This window comes from Oryctolagus cuniculus, chromosome 8, assembly GCF_964237555.1.
Source record: "Oryctolagus cuniculus chromosome 8, mOryCun1.1, whole genome shotgun sequence".
NCBI classification, from domain to species: domain Eukaryota; kingdom Metazoa; phylum Chordata; class Mammalia; order Lagomorpha; family Leporidae; genus Oryctolagus; species Oryctolagus cuniculus.
The window spans coordinates 885,607-911,226 of NC_091439.1; the positions used below are offsets into that span (position 1 = coordinate 885,607).

The window sequence follows — 25,620 nt, forward strand, 5'->3', positions numbered from 1 at the left end:
CGTGGCTGAGTCCCACAGACACACTGTGAGACAGCCACAGTGAAGTGCCGTTCCTTCCGGACTGCTACTGTATCAGCTGCTGGGCCCGTGCCCCACTGAAAATGCGAAGAACAAAATAATACGGACATAAGCACTTAAACCATTTTTGTACTGACGGAAACCTTCATGGAAGAATTCAGATTAAATTACAATATTCATGTTAAAACAGAATGAAATGTTTGCATAATAAAAGCTTTAACATGTGTGAAAAAGCCACTTTTCTTTGAATTCAAAATATGCCATCAGATGGACATACACAAAAGTATTTAAGCGGCCAGGGTTGTGGCACAGCGGGTTAAGGCACTGCCTACTCCATCAGCACCCCACATGGGCACTGGCTGGAGTCCCAACAGCTTCACTTCTGACCCAGTGCCTGTTAATGCGCCTAGGAAAGCAGTGGAAGATGGCCCAAGTGCTCGGGCCCCGGCACCCACAAGGGTGATGTGGATGAAGATCCTGGCTCCTGGCTTCTGCCTGGCCCAGCTCCGGCTGTTGCAGCAATTTGGGGAGTGAACCAGCAGAGGGAAAACTTACTCTCAACTCTCTCTCTCTCTCTCTCTCTCTCTCTCTCTCCCCCCTTCCTCCCTCCCTCTCTCTCTGCCTTTCAAATAAATAAATAAATATTTTTTAAAAAGTATTAAAAGCAGTTGTTTTCAGAGGGAAGGAATACAAAGCCTTTGTTTTCTTCTGCCTTTCAAATGTTGTAACTGGCAGAGTGAAGGTATATTTGAAAGAAAAAATCTTTTACAAACCCTCAGTAAATCCATTCCCATGATACAAAAAAGAGAGGGGGTGGCAAGAGGGGTGGGTATACATGAGACCTGCACACTCCCCACTGGAGGGCCTGGGTTCGAGCCTCCACTCCCTCCTAGTTCCAGCCTCCTGCTGATGTGCACCCTGGGAAACCTTGTTCAGCTACCAAAGGCTGAAATGAGACTCAGAGCATACTTGAGGAAAGAGCGATTTTTGTCCACACTGATGTTAAAATCTTTCTCTAAATGCTTTTTTTTTTCATTTACTTGAAAAGCAGAGTGACAGAGAGAGAGAGAGAGAGCAAGAGAGAGCGAGCGAGAGACAGAGAGATCTTCCATACATTGGTTCACTCCCCAATTGCCTGTAACAGCCAGACTAAGCTAAGCCAGGTCAACCTCTATCCAGGCCTCCCACATGGGTGGCAAGGGCCCAAGCCACCATCTGCTGCCTCTCAGGCACATTAGCGGGAAGCTGAATCCAACAGGGAGCAGCCAAGACTTGAGCCAACGCTCTGACGTACACCAGGCAGGCGTCCCAAGCAACGATTAACCCATTACACCACAATGCCCACCCCTTGCACCAGGATATGAATGGACCAGTAGTCTCCCATCTGTGCTACGAATGGCATGGTAGTTCTATGAATATACAATACACTTTTAAAAGCTTTGTTTATTTATTCAAAAGGCAGAGAGAAAGGGAGCTCTCCCATCTGCCTTTTCACCCCCCAAATGAACCCAACAGCAGGACCAGGCTGAAGCCAGGAGACAGGAACTCCAGCCGGGTCTCCCACACGGGTGGCTGGGCCCAAGGACTTAGGCCATCTTCTGCTGCTTTCCCAGGTGTGTCAGCAGGGAGCTGGATGGGAAGTGGAGCAGTCGGGACTCAAACTGGTGCTTCGACATGGGATGCTGGCGTGGCTGCACCACGACACAGGTTACCACAATGTATGTCAATTCCAGGAGCATGGGCAAAATGTGTCAGCATCTTGTTGAAAAGAAGGGTGACTTCTGTTAAACACCACTGAACCGCCATGTCACTCCTATCAAAACTGCCTTCTCGTTTCTGGAAAGATTCAGTCCAGACGATAATTCGATTTTATAAACATCACTGTCAAAGAGAAAATCCTTCAAACAGGAAAAGAAGCTTGGGACCTGGGGTGGGATCAAGCTGAAAGGATTGCACAGTGCATACTTGAGTTTCTATTCCTCAGGTCCAGGTAGCAGCAGTGACCCCCCCCCACCGCCCCCCCCACACACACCAGGCTCTAGAGCCTCCCAGAAATGGCGTTTTGGTTTTCTTTTTCTTTAAAGATTTAATTTATTTATTTGAAATGCAGAGATACAGAGAGAGAAGGAGAGAGAGAGTGAGCTTCCGTCATTCACTCCCCAAACGGCCACAAAGGCCAGGGCTAGGCCAGGCCAAAGCCAGGAGCCACGAGCTTCATCTGGGTCTCCTACATCGGTGTAGGGATCCAAGCACTTGGCCATCCTCCACTGCTTTTCTCAGATGCATTAGCAGGAGCTGGACTGGAAGTGGAGCAGCCAGGACTTGAACTGGCGCCCACATAGATGCCAGCGCTGCAGGCAGAGGCTTAACCTTCTACGTCACAGTGCCAGCCCCAGAGATGTCACTTTCAAAGCAAAGGGGAAACGAATGAGCACAAGTGAAAGTACACTGCAGGTGACTTCCAACACATTTGAAAATGAGCAAAATCAGGGCTGGTGCTGTGGCATTGCAGGTAAAGCCGCCGCCTGCAGTGCCGGCACCCCATATGAGCGCCAGTTCGAGTCCCTGCTGCTCCTCTTCTGATCCAGCTCTCTGCTGTGGCCTGGGAAAGCAGCAGAAGATGGCCTAAGTCCTTGGGCCCCTGCATCCGCCTGGGAGACCCAAAGGAAGCTCCTGGCTTCTGGCTTTGGATTGGTACAGCTCCAGCTGTTGTGGCCAACTGGAGAGTGAACCAGCGATGGAAGACCTCTCTCTCTCTCTCTCTCTCTGCCTCTCCTCTCTCTGTGTAACTCTTTCAAATAAATAAATAAATCTTAAAACATACATACACACACACACACACACACACATACACAGGCCTGGTAGCAAAGAAGACCCACAATCAGAGGGAACACCTAGGTTGTCTCCCAGTCCAATCCTCCTTCTGTTTAGGAGACCTGCAACCAGCCCACACTTAAAGTACAAATCCCTCCCATCTGTCCACTCTGCTCCAAGATTAGCGCAAACAAAACAATTAAGCAGACTTTAAAGTTAACAGGAAATGAAAAAACAAAAATAACTGGGGTGTGGCATCACATCTGAAGAAGCCTTACAAACTGCAAACACACGCATGGACAATTCTGGTCAGCACCAGACAGCAGGAGACCGGGGTTCAGTCCCCAGCACAATGGACCCTCGCTACAAAATACAATGACGGGGCTGGCGTAGCCGGTAAAGCCGCCGCCCTTCAGTGCCAGCATCCCATATGGGCGCCAGTTCAAGTCACGGCTGCTCCTCTTCCAATCCAGCTCTCTGCTATGGCCTGGGAAAGCAGTGGAGGATGGCCCAAGTCCTTGGGCCCCTGCACCCGCGTGGGAGACCCAGAAGAAGTTCCTGGCTTCGGATCAGGGCAGCTCCGGCCGTTGCGGCCATCTGGGGAGTGAACCAGTGGATGGAAGACCTTTTTCTCTCTCTGCCTCTGCCTCTCTCTAACTCTGCCTTTCAAATAAATAAGTAAATCTTTAAAAAAATTACAATGAGACCTTCTTTTCTTAAAAGAAACTAACTTCAACTACTTCAAACTCTGGAAAACCCAGGGGGGAAGGAAACAGCATTAAGATACCGATTAACCGCACATGCTATACGCTCACTTGCTTACACTAAAGATATGCTTATGCTACGTGCTATGGTCAAGTTCTCATGCTAACGTTCTTACAGACGAGATAAACCCAGTCATTGTTTCCTTTATTTAAGAGTGGTCTTCAAAGTTCAGCGTGCAATAGTTTATGATTGTGCTAAAGAACAGAGACGCACCATGCAGAATAGAGGCAGTGTCCACGTAACTCTGAGGATGCTAGCAATAAACCAGTTCTTGTGTTTTCACCGTTGTTTTATTTTACTTTAAGGGTCTGAAAGCATCATCTAAAACTTCCTTTAGATCCTCGGGCACCTTGTGGTGAAAGTGACAGGGCAGGCGCTGATCAGACTTGCAGACTCCCCACGGCGGGAGGGCTCTGCCACGCCTCACTCAGATCCTGTTGATCCTGACTCCACACACAGGTTTCCCTGCTACTCAGCTTAGAAGTGGCAGATCAGAGGGCAGGAAGGGCATATGTTGACAGAGGACATTACTGGAGAGATGAACTAAAACCAGACGGCCTTGAGGAGTCATCTTGGGATAGGCGGGAACTGGCAACACCCTACACCGTGTGCTGCTCCAGCCATATTACCCGCACCGTACAAAGAAACGAATGTACACGGCGATGACCTTGACACATCAAAAAGGTTGTGGTTAGTCTATTCTGAATCTATGGTTAGTCAGATGCGTCTTCCTGGTAACATACCATGAAGACATTTTAAGACGGTCAAAATAATTTAGCTGTTAAACAGATGACAGTTCCATGAAAAATTCACTTAAGTCCCTAAATGCTGAGTGGGTTAAGTCTTTAAAATAACATTAAAGTCATTATCTCAGAGCGCAGATAATCAAATTTTCTGATGTTTTTAGAGGTGGGGGGGAAGGTCTAAATTACACTAAAATTCTTGCCCCTCCCCAAACTTTCTCCTTTCAAAAACCAAATGTATTATTGTTACCAACCTTCACTTCCATTCTCCCGCGATTGCCAAAATGAAAAGAATATCTGCAGAGTTTTCTCCATCGTAGCACTAACCTCTCCCACAGGCTACTTAGGCTAAATATAGCCCTCGTTAAAAAACAAGTACTTCCGAAGCGACTGTGCAAACTCTGCACACGGAAGAGCGTGCTTGGGTCTCAGGGCAGCACACTGGAAATCGGCGGCTGTGTCGAACCGGTCGCGTTCGTCTAAGGGCAGACACAAAACCCCGCACGCCCGAGAGAGCAGCACTCGGCTCCGGCTCCAAAACCAACAAAAATGGAGCACAGGTGGACGTGCCCGCCCGAGTCTCTGCAGCCACGGGGGAAACCCAAGACCCAGAGCAAGGAAGAAGCGCCCTGCACGCCCCGTCCGAGCATCACGAAACGGACCTGCCGGTCGCCGGGGCGCGCCTTAAGTTCCTCTTCAAATTGGCGGAGACTTGGCGGCGATGGTACACGGCTGTGTGTCCTACAAAGGGTTGGGGGCTCCAGAAAGCTCCACCTGGGAGGACTCGGCTAACGCCCTGGCCCCGCATCCCGGCGGCTCCCCCGGACAGCAGCCCACGAGGAGGGAACCGTCTCTTGAGTATGAAGACTCGGGGTGATGGGGGAGAAGCCCCCCACCTCGGCGAACGCCCCGGCGCCCCTCCGCCCCGTCCCCGCACCTTTGATGACGCGCTCGGTGGTGGAGAGTTGGAAGCGCCTCCCGGACATGGTCCCCTCGGCCTCCTGCCGGCTCCGGGCCACGGCGGGACGTGCGCCTCCGCCTCGGCCGCCGCCTTCGTCAGCGTCCGCTGCCCCGAGCGCCGGCCAGCGCTGCCCGGCCCGGCCCCGGCTCCTCGGCGCGGCCCACACGCCCGGGCGCCCGGCTTCCGACTGCACCCACAGGACGCGGGGCCCAGCGGCCGCTCCCTGCCCAGGCGCCAGCGGCTGCGGCGGGCAGCCCCGGGTCGCGAGCGACGGCCACCGCGGCTGCGCGCGGCCCTGCGCGCGGCCCCGCGGCCACCGGCCTCGCCCCTGGCAGCCGCGGAGCCGGATTTGGGTTTCCCGGGAGGCCGGGGAGCGCGCGACTCGCCCCGCGCACGCGCGCCGCGTGGCTCCCCGCCGGCGCCGGGCCCCCTCTCGGTTCCTCAGCCTCGTCTCCCCGCGGCCGGCGGCTTCCCTCCCGGCTGCCACCTGCCACGCCCGGGCCTGCAGGCCCGCACGCCGCCGCTCGGCCGTGCGCGGGAGGCGCGGCCATCTTGAGGCCCGGCCGGCCGTTCCTCGCCGCCCGTGCGCACGGCGGGCCCACGCGGGCCCCACGCCAGGCCTCGCACCCGCGGGGCCCTGCGAGTTATCCGCCCCGCCACCCCGGCCCGGGCCACAAACGGTTAAGCGCCCCATTTAATTTTCCCGATTTGGTGCGTGTCCCTGGGAAGAGTGAGGGGAACGTTGGCGTCCATCCTACTTCCAGTCTCCCAAGAGAAGGGCGAGGTGTCGGCTCCTGGGACCCGCGGGCCAGGCCCTCTCCCGGGCCCTGAGTGTGGCCTGCGGGGTCCCCGCTGCGCCCCGACGCGGCGGCACCGCACCTGCCCCGACTTGAAGGGTGGGGGTGGGGGCTTGTCCCTGCAGGGACTCAGGAGGCAGTGGTCACCTCCGGCTGGAAGCTGACCCATCCCTCCTTAAATGTAGGCCTGGAATGGATACAGACTGTCCCCTCTCACTGAGTGTAGATACAGTACCTGACTTCAGCCATGCCAGTGAACATGAAAAGCGATGCCCAAGGAAGAAAGAGTGCGTGGATTTCAAAAAAAAAAAAAACCTGTGCCATTTCATCCCATTGTTCCACGAACTTTTTGAAGTACCCCTATCTGTGCTGGTTATGGGCAAACCATGTCATTTTAACCCTTTAAGTTTACAAAACAAACAGAACAGACCTGTGTGAAGTTTCCATGTACCCCTGACCTAGTCACAAACCTTGCCCAGCTTTCCCTAGGTTGTTCTTTTTTTTTTTTTTTAATCCAAATTCCCTATATACCCCACCCCCATTCCTCCCAGCCTCTAGTAATCAGCCTTCTGTGTTCATAGTGAAAAGCCGGTCTTAACAGTTACTGTAGTGGCCCATACGTAGTCACACGGGGCTGCGTGCATTTAAATAATTCGGTTCCTCTTCTGAACTAGCCACACTGCACGTGCTCGGAGCTACCTCATTGCACACTAGAAAAAAGTGTATGGGGCAGCTCCTAGCTAAAATATTACAGGGATTAAGCCTGAATCTCTGATTATACAGATTTGTGTATTGCAAGGCAGTCTGGTGGGTGTCCACTGGCATCAGACCCTGCCTTATCTCTTAGATTTTTGACCAAAGACCTTTTGGAGTAACCCCAGGACACAAGCAGGAGCCCTTTAGGGGGAAGATGGAATTTAGTTTTGCTTTCGTGGGTCTGGACTTCAGGCTTCGACCCGGGAGAATTGCTCAGATATCCTGAGGAAGTTCTTGGAGAAGCGATCAGAACTCGACACTAAATCCTATCTCTAAAGGTCAGACGCGAAAATTCATCTGGCAGAACATTAAATAGGAGAGCTAAGAGTAAACAAACAGAAAATGTAAGAAAACATCCAAACCAGTGTGAAGGGCTAGCTTATTCAATAGTAGTAGAGGGAAAAGAACTCTTTGGATCTAAGTTGGAGCCACAACCTGATGTCAAAATAAAGCTAACCCGGTTTGCAGAGTTTCTGTGGCTCAGCCTGGTCCCTTGGCAAGCTGTGGCGTGCAATCGCACCACAAAGTTGGCCCTACTCTGCCCGGAGGTCCTGTAGTCAGCCCTTGCCCCTAGCATCTTGTCCAGCCTAAGGTGATCTTTTTTTTTTTTTTTTTTTTTTTTTTTTTTTTTTTTTGACAGGCAGAGTGGACAGTGAGAGAGAGAGACAGAGAGACAGAGAGAAAGGTCTTCCTTTGCCGTTGGTTCACCCTCCAATGGCCGCCACGGCCGGCGCGCTGCGGCTGGTGCACCGCGCTGATCCGATGGCAGGAGCCAGGTGCTTTTCCTGGTCTCCCATGGGGTGCAGGGCCCAAGCACTTGGGCCATCCTCCACTGCACTCCCTGGCCACAGCAGAGAGCTGGCCTGGAAGAGGGGCAACCGGGACAGGATCCGGCGCCCCGACCGGGACTAGAACCCGGTGTGCCGGCGCCGCAAGGCGGAGGATTAGCCTAGTGAGCCGCGGTGCCGGCCCTAAGGTGATCTTCTACATGGGGTCAGCAGTGAGTTGTCAGCAGGGCCCAGCACCCATGCTTGGTGAAGGGGACCCGGGTGGAGCACCCCAGCACCAACCACATCCTCAATGTACAAAAGCGGAAACTAAGGCCTTGGGAGGGAAAGGACTTTACCCACGCCCGCAGCTGGACGCTGTGTGTCGGAGCTGCTGAGGGTGTCACACTGACTTCAGGAAGCCAAAGGCCTTTCCTTGAGATCACTCAGCAATGTGGGAGACGTAGGGGTTCTGGAGTCTAGGGAAAGGCACACAGAAGCTAAACCCTTGTTTTTACATTGAATTAATTAATTAGAGACACATCCCAGGCGCGTTAGCAGGGAGCTGGATCAGAAGTGGAGCAGCCGGGACTCAAACCGGCACCCATATGAGATGCTGGCATCACAGGCTGGAGCTTTACCTGCTATGCTGGCCGCTCCTCTTTCAGTTTTCAAACTCATTTTTTTAACTTATGTATTTGAATGGCAGAGTGACAGAGAGAGAGAAGGAGACACACACACACATACAGAGAGAGAGAGAGAGAGAGAGAGAGAGAGAGAATGCTTCCATTCGCTGGTTCACTCCCCAAATGGCCACAATGGCCAGGACTGGGCCAGGCTGAAGCCAGGAGCCAGGAGCTTCGTCCAGGTTTGCTTTCCCAGGCGCATTAACAGAGAGCTGGATTGAAGTGGAGCACCCGGGACTTGAACCGGTTCCCATATGGCTATGCCACATGCCAGCCCCTAGAATTTTTAAATGTTCAACCTAATTAAAAATAATGCAGATGAGAACAAGCTATGATTCTTCACGTAGCAAATTGGAAAAACTGGTTCTTCTTCCTTCCCTTACTTTCCCTCCCCTCTCTCCCTCCTTCTCTTCCTTCCTTTGTCAAAGAAGACAGACATACAGAAAGAGCTCCTATCCTCTGGTTCACTCCCTAAATACCTGTAATGGCTGGGGTTCAGCTGGGCCAAAGCCAGAAGCCAATAATTCAATCAAGGTCTCATGTGGGCAGCAGGGGCCTGACCACATGACCCATCATCTGCTGCCTCCAGGGTGCCCATTAGTAAGAAGCTGGGGTCCAGACTGGAGCTGAGACCCAAACCCAGGCACTGTGACTGACATGAGTCGTGGTGGCCCAGGCTTAACCGCTATGCCAAATGCCACCCCTGGAAAATATTTTTAATTTTGTTTATTTTATTTGAAAGGCACAAATAGACACAGTGAGAGCGTCCATTTGCTGAATCACTCTCCAAATGTGTGCAACGGCCGAGTGAGCCAGGCCAAAGCAGAAGCTGGGAACTCAATCTGAGTCCCCCACGCAGGTGATAGAAGTCCAGGTTGTCGAGCCATCATCTGCTGCCCACCGGGGAGTGCATCATTAGCAGGGAGCTGCATGGGACGTAAAACCAGGACTCGAACCAGGCTCTCTACTGGGGGGTGTGGGCATCCCAAGCAGCGTCTTATGGAAAACATGTTTAAATGGTGGCACTATTGGCAGAACTGTAAACTGTGATAACTCTCCTGGAAAGGGATTGGACCCTATCAACAAAACAGGGTGCGTGTATGGCCACTGAAGGTTCTGAGCATCGTTAGTCATCAGGGAAGTGCGAAGGAAGCCACACTGAGCTCTGATGTCACTAGCCCAGGGCAGCTGTGACGTCACTCGCCTACTAGGGCAGCTGCACTAGCCCAGGGCAGCTGTGACGTCACTCGCCTGCTAGGGCAGCTATATCATCACTAGCCCACTAGGGTAGCTGCACTAGCCCACCAGGGCAGCTGTGACTTCACAAGCCTGCCAGGGCAGCTATGACATCACCAGCCCTACAGAGTAGCTATGACACTAGCCTACCAGGGCAGCTATGATGCCACTAGACTACTAGGGCAGTTGTGACATCACTAGCCTACTAGGGTAGCTATGACATCACTGGCCCACCAGGGTTGCTATGATGTCACTCACCTACTAGGGCAGCTATGACATCACTAGCCCACCAGGGTAGCCATGGTGTCACTAGCCTTTTAGAGCAACTATGATGTCACTAGCCAACCAGGGCAGCTATGACATCACTAGCCCACCAGGGCAGCTGTGACATCACTAGCCTACTAGGGTAGCTAACTACTATAGTAGTTATACTATAGTAGTTATGGTGTCTCTAGCCTACTAGAATAGCTATGATGTCACTCACCTACTAGGGCAGCTATGATGTCACTAGCCCATCAGGGTAACTATGACATCACTAGCCCACCAGGGCAGCTATGATGTCACTAGACTATTAGGGCAGTTGTGACGTCACTAGCCCACTAGAGTAGCTATGGTGTCTCTAGCCTACTAGAGTAGCTATGATGTCACTCGCCTACTAGGGTAGCTATGATGTCACTAGCCCACCAGGGAAGCTATGACATCACTAGCCCACCAGGGTAGCTATGATGTCACTGGCTCACTAGAGTAGCTGTGACATCACTGACCTACTAGAGTAGCTGTAGTTGGAGACTGTCAGTGCCATGTGTTGACAAGGCTGAGAACAGCCCCAGTACTCACACATTACCAGTGGGAGGGTGAGATGTCAACTCTGGAGAACAGTGCAGAAGCCTCTTATAAAGTCAAATGTGACCTTCCACGTGACCCAGCAATTCTACCCAACAGCAGTAACATCCACCCAGTGGAGTACCGCCCAGCCAATGGAAGAGATGATGACTAGGACATTCAGCAACAGGGGTGAACCTGAAACACAGTACTCTGAGGGACTGGCGCTGTGGCACAGTGGGTTAAAGCCCCAGCCTATGGCGCCGGCATCTCATGTAGGTGCCAATTCCAGTCCCCGCGGCTCCTCTTTCCAATCTAACTCCCTGCTAATGCACCTGGGAAAGCAGCAGAGGATGGCCCAAGTGCTGGGGTCCCTGTACCCATGTGTCAAACCCAGTGGCTGGAATCAGGCCGGGGTTAGATCCAGGTCTTCCATGGGGCCGTCATGACCACCTCCCAGTCTGCATTGCGAGGAAGCTGGAGTCAGGAGCAGGAGGTGGGATTCAAACCCAGGCACTCTCGCGGGAGCCGGGCGCCTTCACCAGCATTTTAATTGTTAGACCGAACACCTTTTGTGTCGTGCCACTGGTCAGAACGGACACAAACATCTGAAATGACCCAGATTCATGTCTAACTGGAATTTCTCCTGGTTCCTCCCAATCTTGGCTTCCACCTTGCAGGGCTTGTGAGACTTGGTGCACTGCCTTCCCAAACTCCCTAAGCACGAGGTAATCTTAATTAGTGACCAGCTCCTCTGAGAAATAATTACAGCTGCTTTTAATTTAACAGAAGCAAGGGAAATCCTTCATCCCGCTGTTACATAAAAGTGACCTGGCTCCAGTTTCTAATTATATGAAGCCATTAATTATTAAACCTCTGAGTTAAATGCAGGTAAGAGAGGTGCAGAAGATGTTAAAAACCAGAGGGGCCGGCGCTGTGGAGCAGTGGGTTAACGCCCTGGCCTGCAGTGCCGGCATCCTATATGGTGCTGGTTCATGTCCTGGCTGCTCTACTTCTGATCCAGCTCTCTCTGCTATGGCCTGGGAAAGCAGAAGATGGCCCAAGTCCTTGGGCCCCTGCACCTGCGTGGGAGACTCAGAAGAAGCTCCTGGCTCCTTGCTCCTGGCTTCGGATTGGCACAGCTCCAGCTGTTGCGGTCAATTGGGGAGTGAATGAGCGGATGGAAGACCTCTCTCTCTCTCTGCCTCTCCTCTCTCCCTGTGTAACTCTGCCTTCCAAATAAATAAATATTTATGACATAAAAATAGCCACATAGAAAAGTTATCATATATAATTTCCAAGCTTATATGACATACACGTGTGAATGTAAAAGTAACACATATTGTAAGGACATCTCATGAGGGCACTTCAAAAGCTTCATGGAAAAATGGAATTAAAAGATAACGTTTATTTTGATGCAAACATTTTTGAAGCCCATGCATAGCTTTTTCATAAAAACATTTTTGTGAACTTTTTGAAGACTCCTTGTACTATATTGTTATCTTCTTACAAGTGTGTGTAATTGTTATTAAACAACCTTGGTACAGAAAATAAGGTTGACTGATTTGACAGAGAGAGAGAGAGTTAGTTCTCCCATCCGCTGGTTCAATCCCAGAATAGCTGCAACAGCCAGAGCTGTGCCTATCCAAAGCCAGGAGCCAGGAACTTCTTCTGGGTCTCCCACACAGGTGCAGGGGCCCGAGCATTTAGGCCATCATCTACTGCTTTCCCAGGCCATCAGCAGGGAGCTGGATCAGAGGTGGAGCAGCTGGGACTCGAACCGGTGCCCATATGGGATGCCAGCGCCGCAGGTGGAGGCTTAACCTACTACACCACAGCGCTGGGCCCTAGACTTTTCCTAATTGGAAAAACAGCCCAAAGCAACATCCTACCAGTGATAGCCTGATATAATAATCTCTATGTAGTTGTAAGTAATAAATACTGTTGTCTGGGAAATATATATTCAAAGGTAGATATTCAGACCATTTGGGGGGCTGCGTACAAACTCCTTATCAGCGTTATCCTGTGGTCTTCCTAGGAGAACTGAATACTGAGAACTGTGATAGGTGCTGGGAGCCAACACTGGCTGGCATCACTGTTGCTGCTGTTTGCATCGTTACAAAGCAGGAGAAGGGTGGCAGTGACAACATTATATACTATCGTCTGGAATAGAATTTGATAGCTGTTCACACCTGGGCTCCTGCATTCCACAGGTGAGGCCACACAGGGAAGGCGTCCCAGCATGCATCCCGCTGCCTGGACCCATACACATTCCGGAACCCTTGGCCTGCACGCAGTATCCTTGTCAACTTGCGCCCCCTACAGGCCACTGTCTCCACATAGCCGATCTTTCTGAAGTTGAAAGCATAAAACTGATTGGTCATCCCCCTGCTTAGAGGCTCTCAAAGGCTCACCTCAGAACTCTTCCCCACACAGATTGGCTCTGTGTGACCTCAAACAGCCCACGCTCTTCTCTCCCAGGACGCTTGCATTCGCTGGTTCTGATTGGGGGCAGGCTCCTAGCTGGCTGCAAAGCTGTGGCTCCTCAGCCCGTCACTTCCTGCCCACTGTAGCTCAAAGCACACCCTCCGCCCTCCTCTGCCTCGCTACCCTGCTAATGTCCCGGTAGCACTTCTGTGTCTGTCTTGTGCACCGTCATGTCCTGTCATTCCTGAAACACCTAAGCTCTGTGTCTTGTTACATCACTGGGGCCAGCGCTATGGTGTAGTGGGGTAAGGCCACCGCCTGCTATGCCAGCATCCCATATGGGCGCCGGTTCGAGTCCCAGCTGCTCCACTTCCAATCCAGCTCCCTCCTAAGGGGCTTGGGAAAGCAGCAGAAAATGGCTCGGATGCTTGGGCCCCTGCACCCACGTGGGAAACCTGGATGAAGTTTCTGGCTCCTGGCTTTGGAAAAAAAGAAAGAAAGAAAGAAAGAAAAATTCCTGTGCTCTTTCTGCTGAAGACAGAGGGGCCAGCTCTGGGGAAGCGGGTCTGTACTGGTCCTTGCTCATCACCGCTTCCCAAGTCATCAAACCTAGGTGCTTTCCAAGGGCCTCCTCACGGAAGCTAGCTACCAAGGCTGTGTAAGGTTTCCAGTGAAAAAAACACTAGTAGCAGCTAGATTAAGGCGGTCTTTCCACACAGCCTGAGGTTTTATTTATTTTTAAAAAGTTACTTATTTGAAAGGCAGAAATATGGAGAGAGAAGGAGAGAGACAGAGAGGGAAAGAGAAATCCTCCATCCACTTGTTTGCTCCCCAAATGGCCACAACAGCTGAGCCAGGCTGAAGCCAGGAGCCAGGAGCTTCTTCTGGGTCTCCCACCAGGGTGCAGGGACCCAAGGACTTGGATCACTTTCCGCTGCTTTCCCAGGCGCATTTTCAGGGACCTGGATCAGAAGTGGAACAGCCGAGACTTGAGCTGGTGCCCATATGGAACGCCGGCACTGCAGGCAGAGGCTTAACCTGCTACGCCACAGTGCTGGCCCCACAGCCTCAAACAAAGTTAATGTAAAGTGTAATTAGGAAAACAGATGTGCAGAAATAAATACCTCTTTTTTTTTTAAAGATTTATTCATTTATTTGAGAGCCAGAGTTAGAGAGAGAGGGAGAGACAGAGAGAGATCTTCCATTTGTTGATTCACTCCCCAAAGGGCTGCAACAGCTGGAGCGGGGCCAGTTTGAAGCCAGGAGCCTCCTCTGGGTCACCCACTTGAGTGCAGGGGTCCAAGCACTTTGGCCATCTTCCTTCCACTGTTTTCCCAGGCCATTGCAGGAACCTGGATCAGAAGTGGAGCAGCTGGGACTTGAACTGGGTGCCCACTGGGATGTAGGCAGAGGCTTAGCTTACTATGCCACAGTGCCAGCTCCAACAGCTTTAGATTTTAAACAAGTTCATGTAGAACATAATTAGGAGGACAGATGTGCAGGAATAAAATACCCCTTAGAGCCAAATGAAGATGCGCGGAGGTCTCTCCTGTTTGGATCTCATTTACCCTTTTTAGAATTGTAATCAAACCCTCTACAGAAAGGAATCGGTGCAGTCTAATGTTTTCCAAAAATCAGCTTTCCCAGAAAAGAGACAAAAGAATCTAAATCCCAGCAGCTCTGTCTCCTGTTCACCCAGTTTCAAGAGGGAGAAACAAAACAAAACAAAAAGCCTGGCATTAATTGGAGAATTACTACCATGCTTAAACTGTGTGCCTTCAACACATATTTCTTCTCAAGGTCACGTCTCTGGGATACAAGCAGGCAACGGCTTCAAAACAGCCTGTTTCCCTGAACCTTTAGAAGTTACCAGGAACAGACAGCTAACAAAGTCTACTCTGGGAGGATTCTCAAGATCAAAGAGACTTTTTATCTTCCTCACCAGCATCTATAATTAAAGACCTTATCTTTTATTTTAAGCAAAGCAAAACAAAAACAAAAGTATTGCCTTCATTGAATCGGTTGTTTTTTGTCTTAAAACCCACAAGGTTGAGGGAATGTCGTTCAGAATGGCTTCCCCCAGAGGTTTCTGGTTAGGGATCCTCCCCCGGGAATTTGCTGATGGCTGGGTAGATTGGCGTCTAAATTTATTCTTGGCAACCTCAACAGTCCACAGGCCTACCAGCAAAACACAAGCACAGGAAAAACACCCAGCGCCCGGTGGCGAAAGAACCGCTTCTTGGCTTATGATTGCCAAGGCTGGCGTGCTTCCGGGTTACTCCTTAACTATAACAGATGCTACGACCTGGGAACCCCACCCAAAGCCAGGGTCAAACATTACGGGGACACAGCAAGGACACAGCAAGAAGGGGTTGTGTTTTCAGAAAGAAAACTGGCCCTTGGCTAGCACCTCTTGGCTGGCGCCTAAGAACCTTTGGCTCTCTGCCAAACACTGGCTTTTTTTTCTATGATTTAAAAAAAGAGTCATCTATCCTGAGAAGAATGTGAATTCAGTCTATTCCGGGAGAAAGAAGGGGATGTGGGTCTGCCCTCCATCTGAAGAGGCAGGTGCTTCACACCCAGGAAGCGTGCAGAAGCTGCGAGAGAAAGCTCTGGCTGTCGACTGTGTCTCATCACATCGGGAACTGGGTTTCCCTCCACTCAGATCTGACGGTCACCAGGAACAGGCAGAAGCAACAGGGGGGACAGCATTGACCCATCGGCACGGCGCCGTTTGGATGTCAGCGTGTTCCACCTTCCACGCCAAAAATGCCCGACGTGGCTTAGCCGCTTTAGTCTTCCAAGGAGATGGCTGAGGTCAAGGTTTTAAGCTTCTTAATGGCCTGTTTACTTTGCTTAGCTCTGTTCTCTGTGGGTCATAAATTCACCTCTCAAACTCAGGTTTCTAAATAAAGGTGGACCGGGGAACAGGCATAAGGAAAACCACCATCAATGACAGGAAGACACTGTGGGCACTGCAGCCAACGGGGAGGGGTCATTCGCAACACCGCATCTGGTCCTCCGGTTCATCCACGCCGCGGCCAGTGGGTACTGAGATCCCCAGCAGGAAGCCAGGTAGTGTCTCCAGCCAGAAGGAATGTGGTGTAAAAGCCAATAGCAAAATTGCAATGCAAGTCCTATAAGCCGGAGTCCGCAGCCACTGCATCAGCCTGGGAAGGCGGCGGGGAGGTGGCAGGAAAGGAGCGGCCAGAAGCGAAGAGGGAATAGCCTACTGCAAGGTGATGCCAATCAAGACACCCGCACGAGCCCTGGATACAGGGAGGCGGGGCCAGCGCTGTGGCATAGTGGGTTAATCCCCCACCTGCAGTGCCAACATTCCTTATGGGCACTGGTTCGAGTCCCGGCTGCTCCTCTCCTGATCCAGCTCTCAGCTATGGCCTAGGAAAGCAGAAGATGGCCCATGCGCTTGGGCCCCTGCACCGGCATGGGAGACCTGGAAGATGCTCCTGGCTCAGCTCTGGCCATTGTGGCCACTGGGGAGTGAACCAGTGGGTGGAAGACCTTTCTGTCTCTCCCTCTCACTGTCTGTAATTCTCTCAAATAAATAAAATCTTAAAACAACAACAAAAATACAGGGAGGCACTGTGGAATCTCTGAACCAATTATTTTTCGTTTACTTTTTCTTTTTAAAGATTAATTTATTTGAAAGGCAGATGTGGGGGAGGGAGAAGATCTTCCATCCACTGGTTCACCCCCCTAAATGGCCACAATGACCAGGGCTGGGCCAGGCAGAAGCCAGGAGCCTGGAACTCCATCCACGTCTCCTACGCGAGTGTAGGGCCCCAGGGACTTGGGCCATCTTCCCCTGCTTTTCCTAGGCACATTAACAGGAAGCTGGATCGGAAGTGGAGCAGCCGGGACTTGAACCGGTGCCCATATGGGATGCCGTCCAGGCAGACAGGGGCTGAACCCACTGTGTCCCAGCACTGCAACCCCTTACTGCTTATTTCTATTATTGAACATAAACAACAGAGGCCAGAACATGGAACTAAAGTGTAGAATTTGAAGTCTTTTGAGAGGTGACAAGGACCCCCCCCTGTAAGACATACAGATGTCGTTTAAAGAATCTAAACCAACACTGCAAGTTTCAAAACATGGACTTATACAAGAGAAAATGGGTGACAGAAAGCTCTCTCTTTTGTGGCAGGAATCGGCCACGGGTTAGTCTGCTGGGCACGCCCGCATCCCGCACTGGAGTGCACGGGTTCCAGGTCTGCCTCCACTCCTGATGTACACCCAGGGAGGCAGCAGCCGATGGCTCAAGTGCTCGCGAACCTGCCGGGTGAACCGGCAGAAGGAAGACTTTCTCTGCCTCTCAATAAAACAACCCCCCCTCCAAAAAAAAAAAAAAAAAAAACAACAACAACTACCACATGGACAACCACACCCATTAATTAAATACCCAGCATGGGGCCAGTGCTGGGACAAAGTGGTTACATTGTGACCTGCAGTGCTGGCATCCCATATGGGCGCTGGTTCCTGTCCCGGCTGCTCCACTTCCCACCCAGCTCCCTGCTAATGAGCCTGGGAAAGCAGTGGAAGACGTCACAAGTGCTTGGCCCCCACACTCACGTGGGAGACAAAGATGACACTCCAGCCTCAGCCATTGTGGCCGTTTGGGGGAGTGAACCAGCCGATGGAAGATCTTTCTAACTCCTCCGTCTTTGAAAGAAATGAATCTTTCAAAAAAAAAGAAATCCAGAATGCATGATTATTTTATCATACAATATCGATGAAGTCACATGTTCCATTAGACAGAAACTAAACTTTTCTGAAGTGAGCATATTTCACCTGTAAGTTCCCTCCCAAAAGCCCATAATCAAAAAGGAGGCTAGATCTGGTTAAAAAAAAAAAAAAAAAAAAAAAAAAGTTTGCAAACCAGTGAGGCACCATCGCCCCCCTGTGTTCAGTAACCTTCATTACACCCACAGGGTTACCACAAAAGACCACACATGGGATTGTCAACAATTACAGAATATAGCTTTATTTATAGAACCTTACAAATAAAACATTTACAGTCCATATAAGTTATTTTCTCTTCTAATTTCTTCTCATAACACCTGAGTTATTTAAAAAAATACTGTGGTGGAACTGCAGGACTGTGAAGGGAATATAACAATAAAAACCTAACCTCTCTCTGCAAAACTCAGACTTCATTTCCTGTAAAGCAGATTTCTGGCATATTATCACCTCCTCGGAAGAGGACTTAGGAGCTGGTCTGTCTAGGAAAAAAAAAAGGCTGAAGATGCTAACGTCAGGGGTATGGACAGTCCTCCAAACTACCCATTACCCCGTGGAAGTCTCCTGTGTACAAATGCCCGACACGGCCAAGTTCAACGCACGAAAGCCGAACTGCCACATCTCTCACAGGGCCAATCCACTGCCAATGGCAACTCAACAAGCAGACGACCTGGCGTCCCAGCCGGTCCTAAGCTTGAACTTGACTTTGGGTCTGGCCTCTACACCAATTACGGTGCCAACAAGGAGCCTTTGCCTGTGAGGGCAGGTTCTTGGGTCGCTGCAGGTGCACATACACAGGGAAAGCACTGTTCTAGTCCAAAGCTTGCTTCTCTCTTTGCTAACGATGAGACTCTTTAGCTCCTAAACGACAAACCACTACCTTTACCTCGGGATGGTTTTGTGGAATGAATGACAGGGCTTACAGGGAATGCTAAGGCTACACACTTGACACATCAACGTGAATTAAGTAAAGCAAGATCTCCCAGAGTCTTAGGTTTCAAGTGTTACCTTCTGCCGGCTCCCGAGAGCAGTTTAAGAAGCACAGATGAAACTGCATTAAAACAATAATAATGATCACAACACAAAAACGTTAAAGATGCCGACACGCGAGGAGTTGGTTCTTTGGTTAAAAAAAGTGGACCAAAACCCTAGGAGAAGTTGGTTTTGATTTTGACCCAAGAATCTTGGTCACCAAAGGTTTTTCTTCAGCGTGTTCTCAAATCTAGCAGAGTTGTGAGCGGTCACCCACGTCCATCACAGCTGGTGGATCAGAACCGAGCCACTCCGAGGAAGTCGCCCCCGCGGCTTCCCCACTCGCGCCCAAGAGTAGTTGGGGTCCCGGGGCTTGTTGTCCAGTGAGAGAAAACAAAGGAGATGCTGCTTTTCAGGACTGAGGGAGCCAGAACAGACTGGGGCCTCCGGCCAGTCACCCACGCGAGCCCCTGGGTTGCAAGTGTGGGCGCCTCTAAGAAAGGGGCCGAGGGGTCTCGCATTATCAATATGATAATGGGAAGTCCATTCACCTAGTGAACCTGGAGATCGGAGGAGGGGGCTCCAGTGCCCGAGGCTGGCCCCCCAGCTCCACAGAGTAGCCGGCCTGTCTGCGGTCCCGAGAGAACGAGAGCATTTCATCATCAACCCAGGACCCGGCAGTGGGTCCCGGCTGAGGAAGGAGGCGGCGACCTGGGCAGACCCGCCGGCAGCAGCGACATCCGCGGGGCCGCAGCCCGAGTTCCAGAGACGGCGGTGAACTCGTCCTTCCACGGACGGGACGGGCCAGTCCTGAATTCTGCCTGCCTGATGCCACTCTGGATCACCCTGCCTCCGCGGAGCGCACCCTGCCTCCGAGTCTGAGCGTGCTGGCGGGACGCAGACGTGTGCTCAGCATGTGCTTCTACTCTAAGGGAAGCTGGGAGCCGGGGAGGGGAGGTGGGGGTCACAGCCAGGAAGAGGAGGGTCCCCGCCCGCGCCTGCACATCCCGGCGGACTCCCCGGGGAGCCGTGCACCTGCAGCGGGAGCCAGCGAGCACACGCAAGTCACCGGGCCTCCTGCCCCTCCAACGACCCGCGGTGATGCCCGCCTCCCCTGATGGCTGCCTGCTGAGAGAAGAGGCAGGCAACTGCCAGGGCTTCGGAAAGCTGCGAGGGAGGGGTTCCTGCCGCCTGCCCCTTCTCTGTTAAGAACAAGCGAGAACCGGTTTCAGAACGGGCCGCCTGCGGTTCCCCTGTGAACCCGCACGGAGATTCACGGGCCCCAACTCCGGATGCACCTGCTGCTTCTAGCCAGGTGCTGGCCACCGGCTCGATTTTGCACTGTAGGGTACAGAGATCTGCAATCTCTTGAGCGATGATTCCGAGAGAAAGAGGCCAGGGTGACCAGGGAAGCAGGTGAGGCTCGGCCTGGAAGGTGCATGGAGATTCTACAGTTGCTGTGGGAGGAGAGAGGGCAAGGCCAGGGTACGAGGCGCTACCGAGCTACCTAGAGGCTGGCTCCCAGCCCGGCTTACTCCCAGGGCAGAGCGGTGTGACAACAGCCGACATCCAAACACAGGGACGCGCAGTCCGGGTCGCAGGCTTCAACCCGTGGCCGCCTCCGTGGTACTCGGCGGACGCCGGGGCCGGGGACCGGGCGGTCCGGGGGCGCTAGCCGATCTGGATCTGTCCCGAGTACATGGTGAGCAGCAGCATGATGGAGAATCCGGTCAGGAGACCCAGGTTCTGGATCACGAAGGGGATCAAGACGCTGCCCTTCCTCTCGTCCTCTCGGGAGACCTCATTCATCTCGGGGAACTGAGGACGCAGAGAGAAACCAGCGCTGCAGGCCCTCTCCCGCCCTCGGGACACTAACCCACAGGGCCCGGCTTCTGGGACACCCTGTTCCCTGCAAATTCCACACTCCGCAGCTGCCTGAGTCCCTTCATAAACAACACAGTGTGTGCATGGAATTTGCATACACCCTCCCCGTATGCTAAAGATCATTTATTTATTTATTTGAAAGGCAGAGTGATAGGGAAAGGAGGGAGAGACACAGAGAGAGAGGTCTTCCATCCGCTGTTGGGTCACTCCCCAAATGGCAACAGCTGGGACTGGGCCTAGGGGAAAGCCAGGAGCCAGGCACTGGTCCACCCACGTTTTCCATGTGGGTGGCAGGGACCCAAGCACTGGGGCCACCCTCCACTGCCCTGCCAGGTGCATCAGCAAGAAGCTGGAATGGACATAAAGCGGCCAGCCCTTGAACCTGTGGCCAGCCCTTGAACCTGTGCTCTGCACGGGGCATGGACGTCGTCCCAAGCGGCGGTTCAACTCCCCGAGCCACGTGCTCGGTGGCTCAGGTCCACTTTAAATTACTCCAGACGACTTGTAACACTGCATCTAATGTAAACGCAGCGCGCACGGTTATCAGGCTGTGTTATCTAGGGAATGACAAGAACACCAATCTGTACATGCTCAGTAACAGGCATCCTTTGGGAAAAAAAAAAAAAATCCTTGGGACCCACAGGTGGCTGAGGCCGTGCGGGGGCGGAGACGCCATGGCGGAGTCAGAGCGGCACCGGCTACCGCGCTGGCCGCCGGAGAAAACAGCGGGAGCCGCTGGAGCCCGGTGCCTGCCGCAGCTTCACAAGGATCTAGGGAAACAAAGCACCGACCAGCCACGTGTCTCGCTGTGGGCTTACAAGCACACTTGGAGAATCTCTCTGCTGGACAAGTGCCCCGTCCTCTCTTTGGGAACTGGAGCGGGGGTGGGGTGTGTCCAGCCCGTGGATCCGTGAGGACCATTGCAGTCACTGGAGCGGGGCTGGCCCTGCTGAGGCGACCGCAGGCGCAACTTGAAATTTACCACGTCTGCATGGGGCTCGTTTGGAAGCCGGCAATCTGTGCAGCCCGCCACTGATACCATGCAAATCCATGTGGCCCTTGGTGGAACAATAGGATCCCCGCCCTGAAGGGGATGGAGAATGGAGGGACAGCACTGCTGGGGTTCAAGGCCCCACTGGCTGCTATGAACCGTCAAGCAGTGCCCCCTGAGAGACTCCCACCAGAGAGGGCAGAATCCAAAGCACTCCCACGACCTGATGTGCACTGGGGCGGCCAGCACTCTCTTGGTCTCAAACGTACTTTATGCAAAGGATATGGAAAAATAATTCATGCCAATAGGCCTAAGCCCGTGCCATGCCGACAAACAAGGCAAGGAAACAAACTGACCTCATCAGTGCCACACAAACACACAACAGGAGCCGGTGCATCTACCTGCGGCACAGGCATCCCATAGGGGCACCGGTTCAAGTCCTGGGTGCTCCACTTGCAATCCAGCACCCTGCTAATGCACCTGGGAAAGCAGCAGAGGATGGCCCAAGTGCTTGGGCCCCTGCACCCATGTGGGAGACCCTTCTAGAAGAAGTCCTGCAGGGCCGGCGCTGTGGTATAGCAGATAAAGCCACTGCCTGCAGTGTCGGCATCCCATATGGGCACTGGTTCAAGTGCCGGCTGCTCTACTTCTGATTCAGCTCTCTGCTGTGGCCTGGGAGGGCAGTGGAGGATGGCCCAAGTCCTTGGGCCCCTGAACCCACGTGGGAGACCCAGAGGAGGCTTTTGGCTCCTGGCTTCAGATCGGTGCAGTTCTGCTGTTGCGGGCAATTGGGGAGTAAACCAGCAGATAGAAGACCTCTCTGTCTCTCCCTCATTCTGTCTGTAGCTCTGCCTCTCAAATAAATAAATAAATAAATCTTTTTAAAAAATGCAACAGATGCATCATTGCAATAGTGAATTCAAACAACTTAAATGGTTACACCAGGGGCCTGCGCTGTGGTATAGTGGGTAAAGCCACTACCTGCGGCACCAGCGTCCCACATGGGCACTGGTTGGAGTCCCTGCTGCTCCATCTCTGATTCAGCTCCCTGCTAATGCACCTGGGAACGCAGTGGAGGATGGCCCAGGTGCTTCAGCTCCTACACCCACGTGGGAGACCCAGCTCTTGGCTCCTGGCTTCTGCCTGGCCCAACCCTGCCCGTTGTGGCCATTTGGGAAGTGAACCAGCAGATGGAAGACCTCTCTCTTAACTCTGCTTTTTAAATAAATAAATAAACCTTAAAAAAATTGGTTACACCGAATGTTAGCAGATACAGAGCAATGTATACTTTCAGACACTCTTTGGCAAACAATTTGGTGATATGTATTTTAAATGCCTGGGGCGGGTGTTGGGCCTGGTGACTAAGCCACTGCTTGGGATGCCCGCACCCGTCTCACAGTTCCTGGGGTCAAGCCCCAGCCCTGGCTCTGACTCCAGCTTTGGCTAATGTGCACCCTGCGAGGTGGCAGACGATGGCTCAAATAGTCGAGTCTCTCCCACCTGGGAGACACGGATGGAGTTCCTGGCTCCCGGCTTTGGCCTGGCCCCGTCCCAGCTGTTGTGGGTAGCTGGGGATTGAACCACTGGATGGAAGCTCCCTGTCTCATAAATAAATAAAGAGAATTTTAAAGGCCTGAAATCGTGTGTCCTCTTTCAGCCTGCAAATCTAGTTCTGAAATTACAGCTTGTTTGCTCACCAAACACCAGCACCTGCCATCGTGTGGGTGTGGCTTACACCCAGGGCTTCCTGTGCTGGAGGCCTGGTTCCTCCACGTGGTGGGGGTGACATAACGGAAACTGTTTTCAAAAATGTATGTCCTGGGGCCAGTGCTGTGGCATAGAAGGTTAAGGCAGGGCCTGCAGTGCCAGCATCCCACACGGGCACCGGTTCGAGTCCTGACTGCTCCACTTCCAATCCAGCTCTCTGCTATGGCCTGGGAAAGCAGTGGAGGATGGCTCAAGTATGCAAATGGCTGTTGTGGCCATTTGGAAAGTGAATCAGTGGATAGGGGTTCTCTCTCCCTCTAACTGTTCCTTTCAAATAAATAAATATTTTTTTAAAAAAGAAAACAAATACACCACATGAAGAGAAAAAAGGAACAAACCCCAGGGCTTTTGTTTCTTGCTTTGGAGCGACTACGGGATGCTCTTCCTCCCTCCACGTATCTGCTAAGCACCTCGTCTATACATTTACACAAGGGCCCTGGATGGAGCAGAACCACTGTCTGCAATGACCTACGCTAGCGGAAACATCAACTCCATGCTTCACTATCTCCCGTGTCCTTCACACCACCGCGTTACATTCCCTAACCAGGCGACCGTGCAGGTGTGTGAGAGGCGCCTCAAGAAAGCCAGCACCGCGGCTCACTAGGCTAATCCTCCACCTTGTGGCGCCAGCACACCAGGTTCTAGTCCCGCTCGGGGCGCCGGATTCTGTCCCGGTTGCCCCTCTTCCAGGCCAGCTCTCTGCTGTGGCCCGGGAGTGCAGTGGAGGATGGCCCAGGTGCTTGGGCCCTGCACCCCATGGGAGACCAGGAAAAGACCTGGCTCCTGCCATCGGATCAGCGCGGTGCGCCGGCCGCAGTAGCCATTGGAGGGTGAACCAACGGCAAAAGAAAGACCTTTCTCTCTGTCTCTCTCTCTCACTGTCCACTCTGCCTGTCAAAAAAAAAAAAAAAAAAAAAAGAACCAACTCGCCCCCCCCCGCCCCCCCCGACACTCACCATATCAGCCAGAGCAATGTACAAGAACATGCCGCCGGCCAGCGCAAAGATCCAGTTGGCGGAGAAGTGGCTGCCGGCCAGGATGCCGAAGGCCAGGCCCACGTAGCAGCAGCAGGCAGAGAGGAAGTTGAAGAAGAGCGCCTGCTGGATGCTCATGCCGGCGTTGAGCAGGATCACGAAGTCCCCTGTGCGTGGACAGCAGGCAGGGGGAGGCGGCTGGGAGTGCGGTCCCGGGAGGAGACGGCACCAGGGGGCGGCAGAAGGCGTCAACGCCCAGACCCGACACTGAAGGCACGCGCCCAAGGGGCCTTCACCCTCCCGCGCCCGGCTGCCCAGCTGGCCACGCCCCTGCAGCCTAGAGGCCCGCGCGACCAGCAGTGTCCTTGCTCCTGACAGCTGGGGAACAGGAGGCACTTCCTCCCTGGCGACCGCAGTGAACGGTACTGGTAGGAAACGGAACTGGGACTGGGGCAGGGACAGGCGGAAGTCCTTCGCCCACAGGCACAAGCTGCTAAAGGTCGAGGCCAAGACTTGACCTTGAGTCAACGCTGAGCCTCACAAGGGGACGCAACCCAGTGCCTCCCACCGCTGGCTCCAGGCCCCTCCTCCCCTACCAGACTTCTCACGAACGTTCTCGGGGTAAGACAGCATTGACCGCGCACTTAGAATAGCGCATTTCCCCTAGTCCTCACAATAACACCATAAGGAGGTACTGTTATTAAGCCCGATGGGGCTAAGGGCAAACACACACCGCTGGAGATGTGCTAAGCTAGTGTCTCTCCTGGGTGGATTTCACATGGTCTAGTGAGCATTGTGCGGTGGGGGGCAGGGAGTGGCATGGGATCGGCCACAGGAAGTGTGCCCGCGCTGGCGCAAGTGCGCCGCGGGACGCGGGCGCTCACCTAGCTCGTGCGGGAACTCTTCGCAGAGGATGGCCACGGACGTGCTGATGCCTTGGAACACGGACACGGTGAAGGAGGCGCCGATGGCCAGGCCGTCGATGAAATTGTGGAGGCCGTCGCTCAGGGTGATCATCCAGGCCAGGGTGCCGATGTCAGAGTAGCGGACGCCTTTCAGCCAGTAGCAGGCACTCTGGGAAGCCTGCAGGTCCTGGAGGAAGGCACAGCGCTGCAGCCCATGGCAGCCCCCGTCGCCACCGAGGCCATCACCCTAGAAGGCTCCCACCGGGCCGCTGCCGGGGCGCCACCGACCTGCACGGACAGCGAGCCCACGATGACCTTCTCGTCCCCCGTGGCGGCCTTGCCGTCCTGCTCGCTGTCACAGTGCTGGGGGATCATGTGGTCCAACTCCCCATTCTGCAGCTTCTCCGTCACGCCCTCCTCCTGGTCCTTCTTGGAAGGCAGCGTGTCAGAGGCGTAATGGCTGTGCCCATGATGATGCTGGAGGTGTGAAATGCTGTGGTCAGGACGTGCACCAAAACCGCCCAGCTCGTGAGCACCTACCGAGCCCAGGCATGGGCAAGAACTCGCTCCCGCC

At 53.1% G+C, this 25,620-nt stretch overlaps 2 protein-coding genes across 8 annotated transcripts in view; both read right to left on the reverse strand.

Annotated features, from left to right (window-relative positions):
* The window catches only part of PPP3CC (protein phosphatase 3 catalytic subunit gamma), a 114,673-nt gene extending 108,663 nt beyond the window's left edge, over window positions 1-6,010 (reverse strand). For all 5 annotated transcript variants that reach the window (XM_070047321.1, XM_070047320.1, XM_070047318.1 and 2 more), the window contains exon 1: window positions 5,278-6,010. In XM_070047321.1, coding sequence (XP_069903422.1) covers window positions 5,278-5,995 — 718 coding nt within the window. In that variant the 5' untranslated portion in view covers window positions 5,996-6,010. The remainder of the gene's footprint in view (window positions 1-5,277) is intronic.
* Window positions 6,011-17,781: 11,771 nt separating this feature from the next.
* The window catches only part of SLC39A14 (solute carrier family 39 member 14), a 45,856-nt gene continuing 38,017 nt past the window's right edge, over window positions 17,782-25,620 (reverse strand). For all 3 annotated transcript variants that reach the window (XM_051836781.2, XM_051836780.2, XM_070047324.1), the window contains exons 6-9: window positions 25,335-25,523; window positions 25,026-25,233; window positions 24,124-24,308; window positions 17,782-20,343 (exon numbers count right to left, since the gene is read on the reverse strand). In XM_051836781.2, coding sequence (XP_051692741.1) covers window positions 20,197-20,343; window positions 24,124-24,308; window positions 25,026-25,233; window positions 25,335-25,523 — 729 coding nt within the window. In that variant the 3' untranslated portion in view covers window positions 17,782-20,196. The remainder of the gene's footprint in view (window positions 20,344-24,123; window positions 24,309-25,025; window positions 25,234-25,334; window positions 25,524-25,620) is intronic.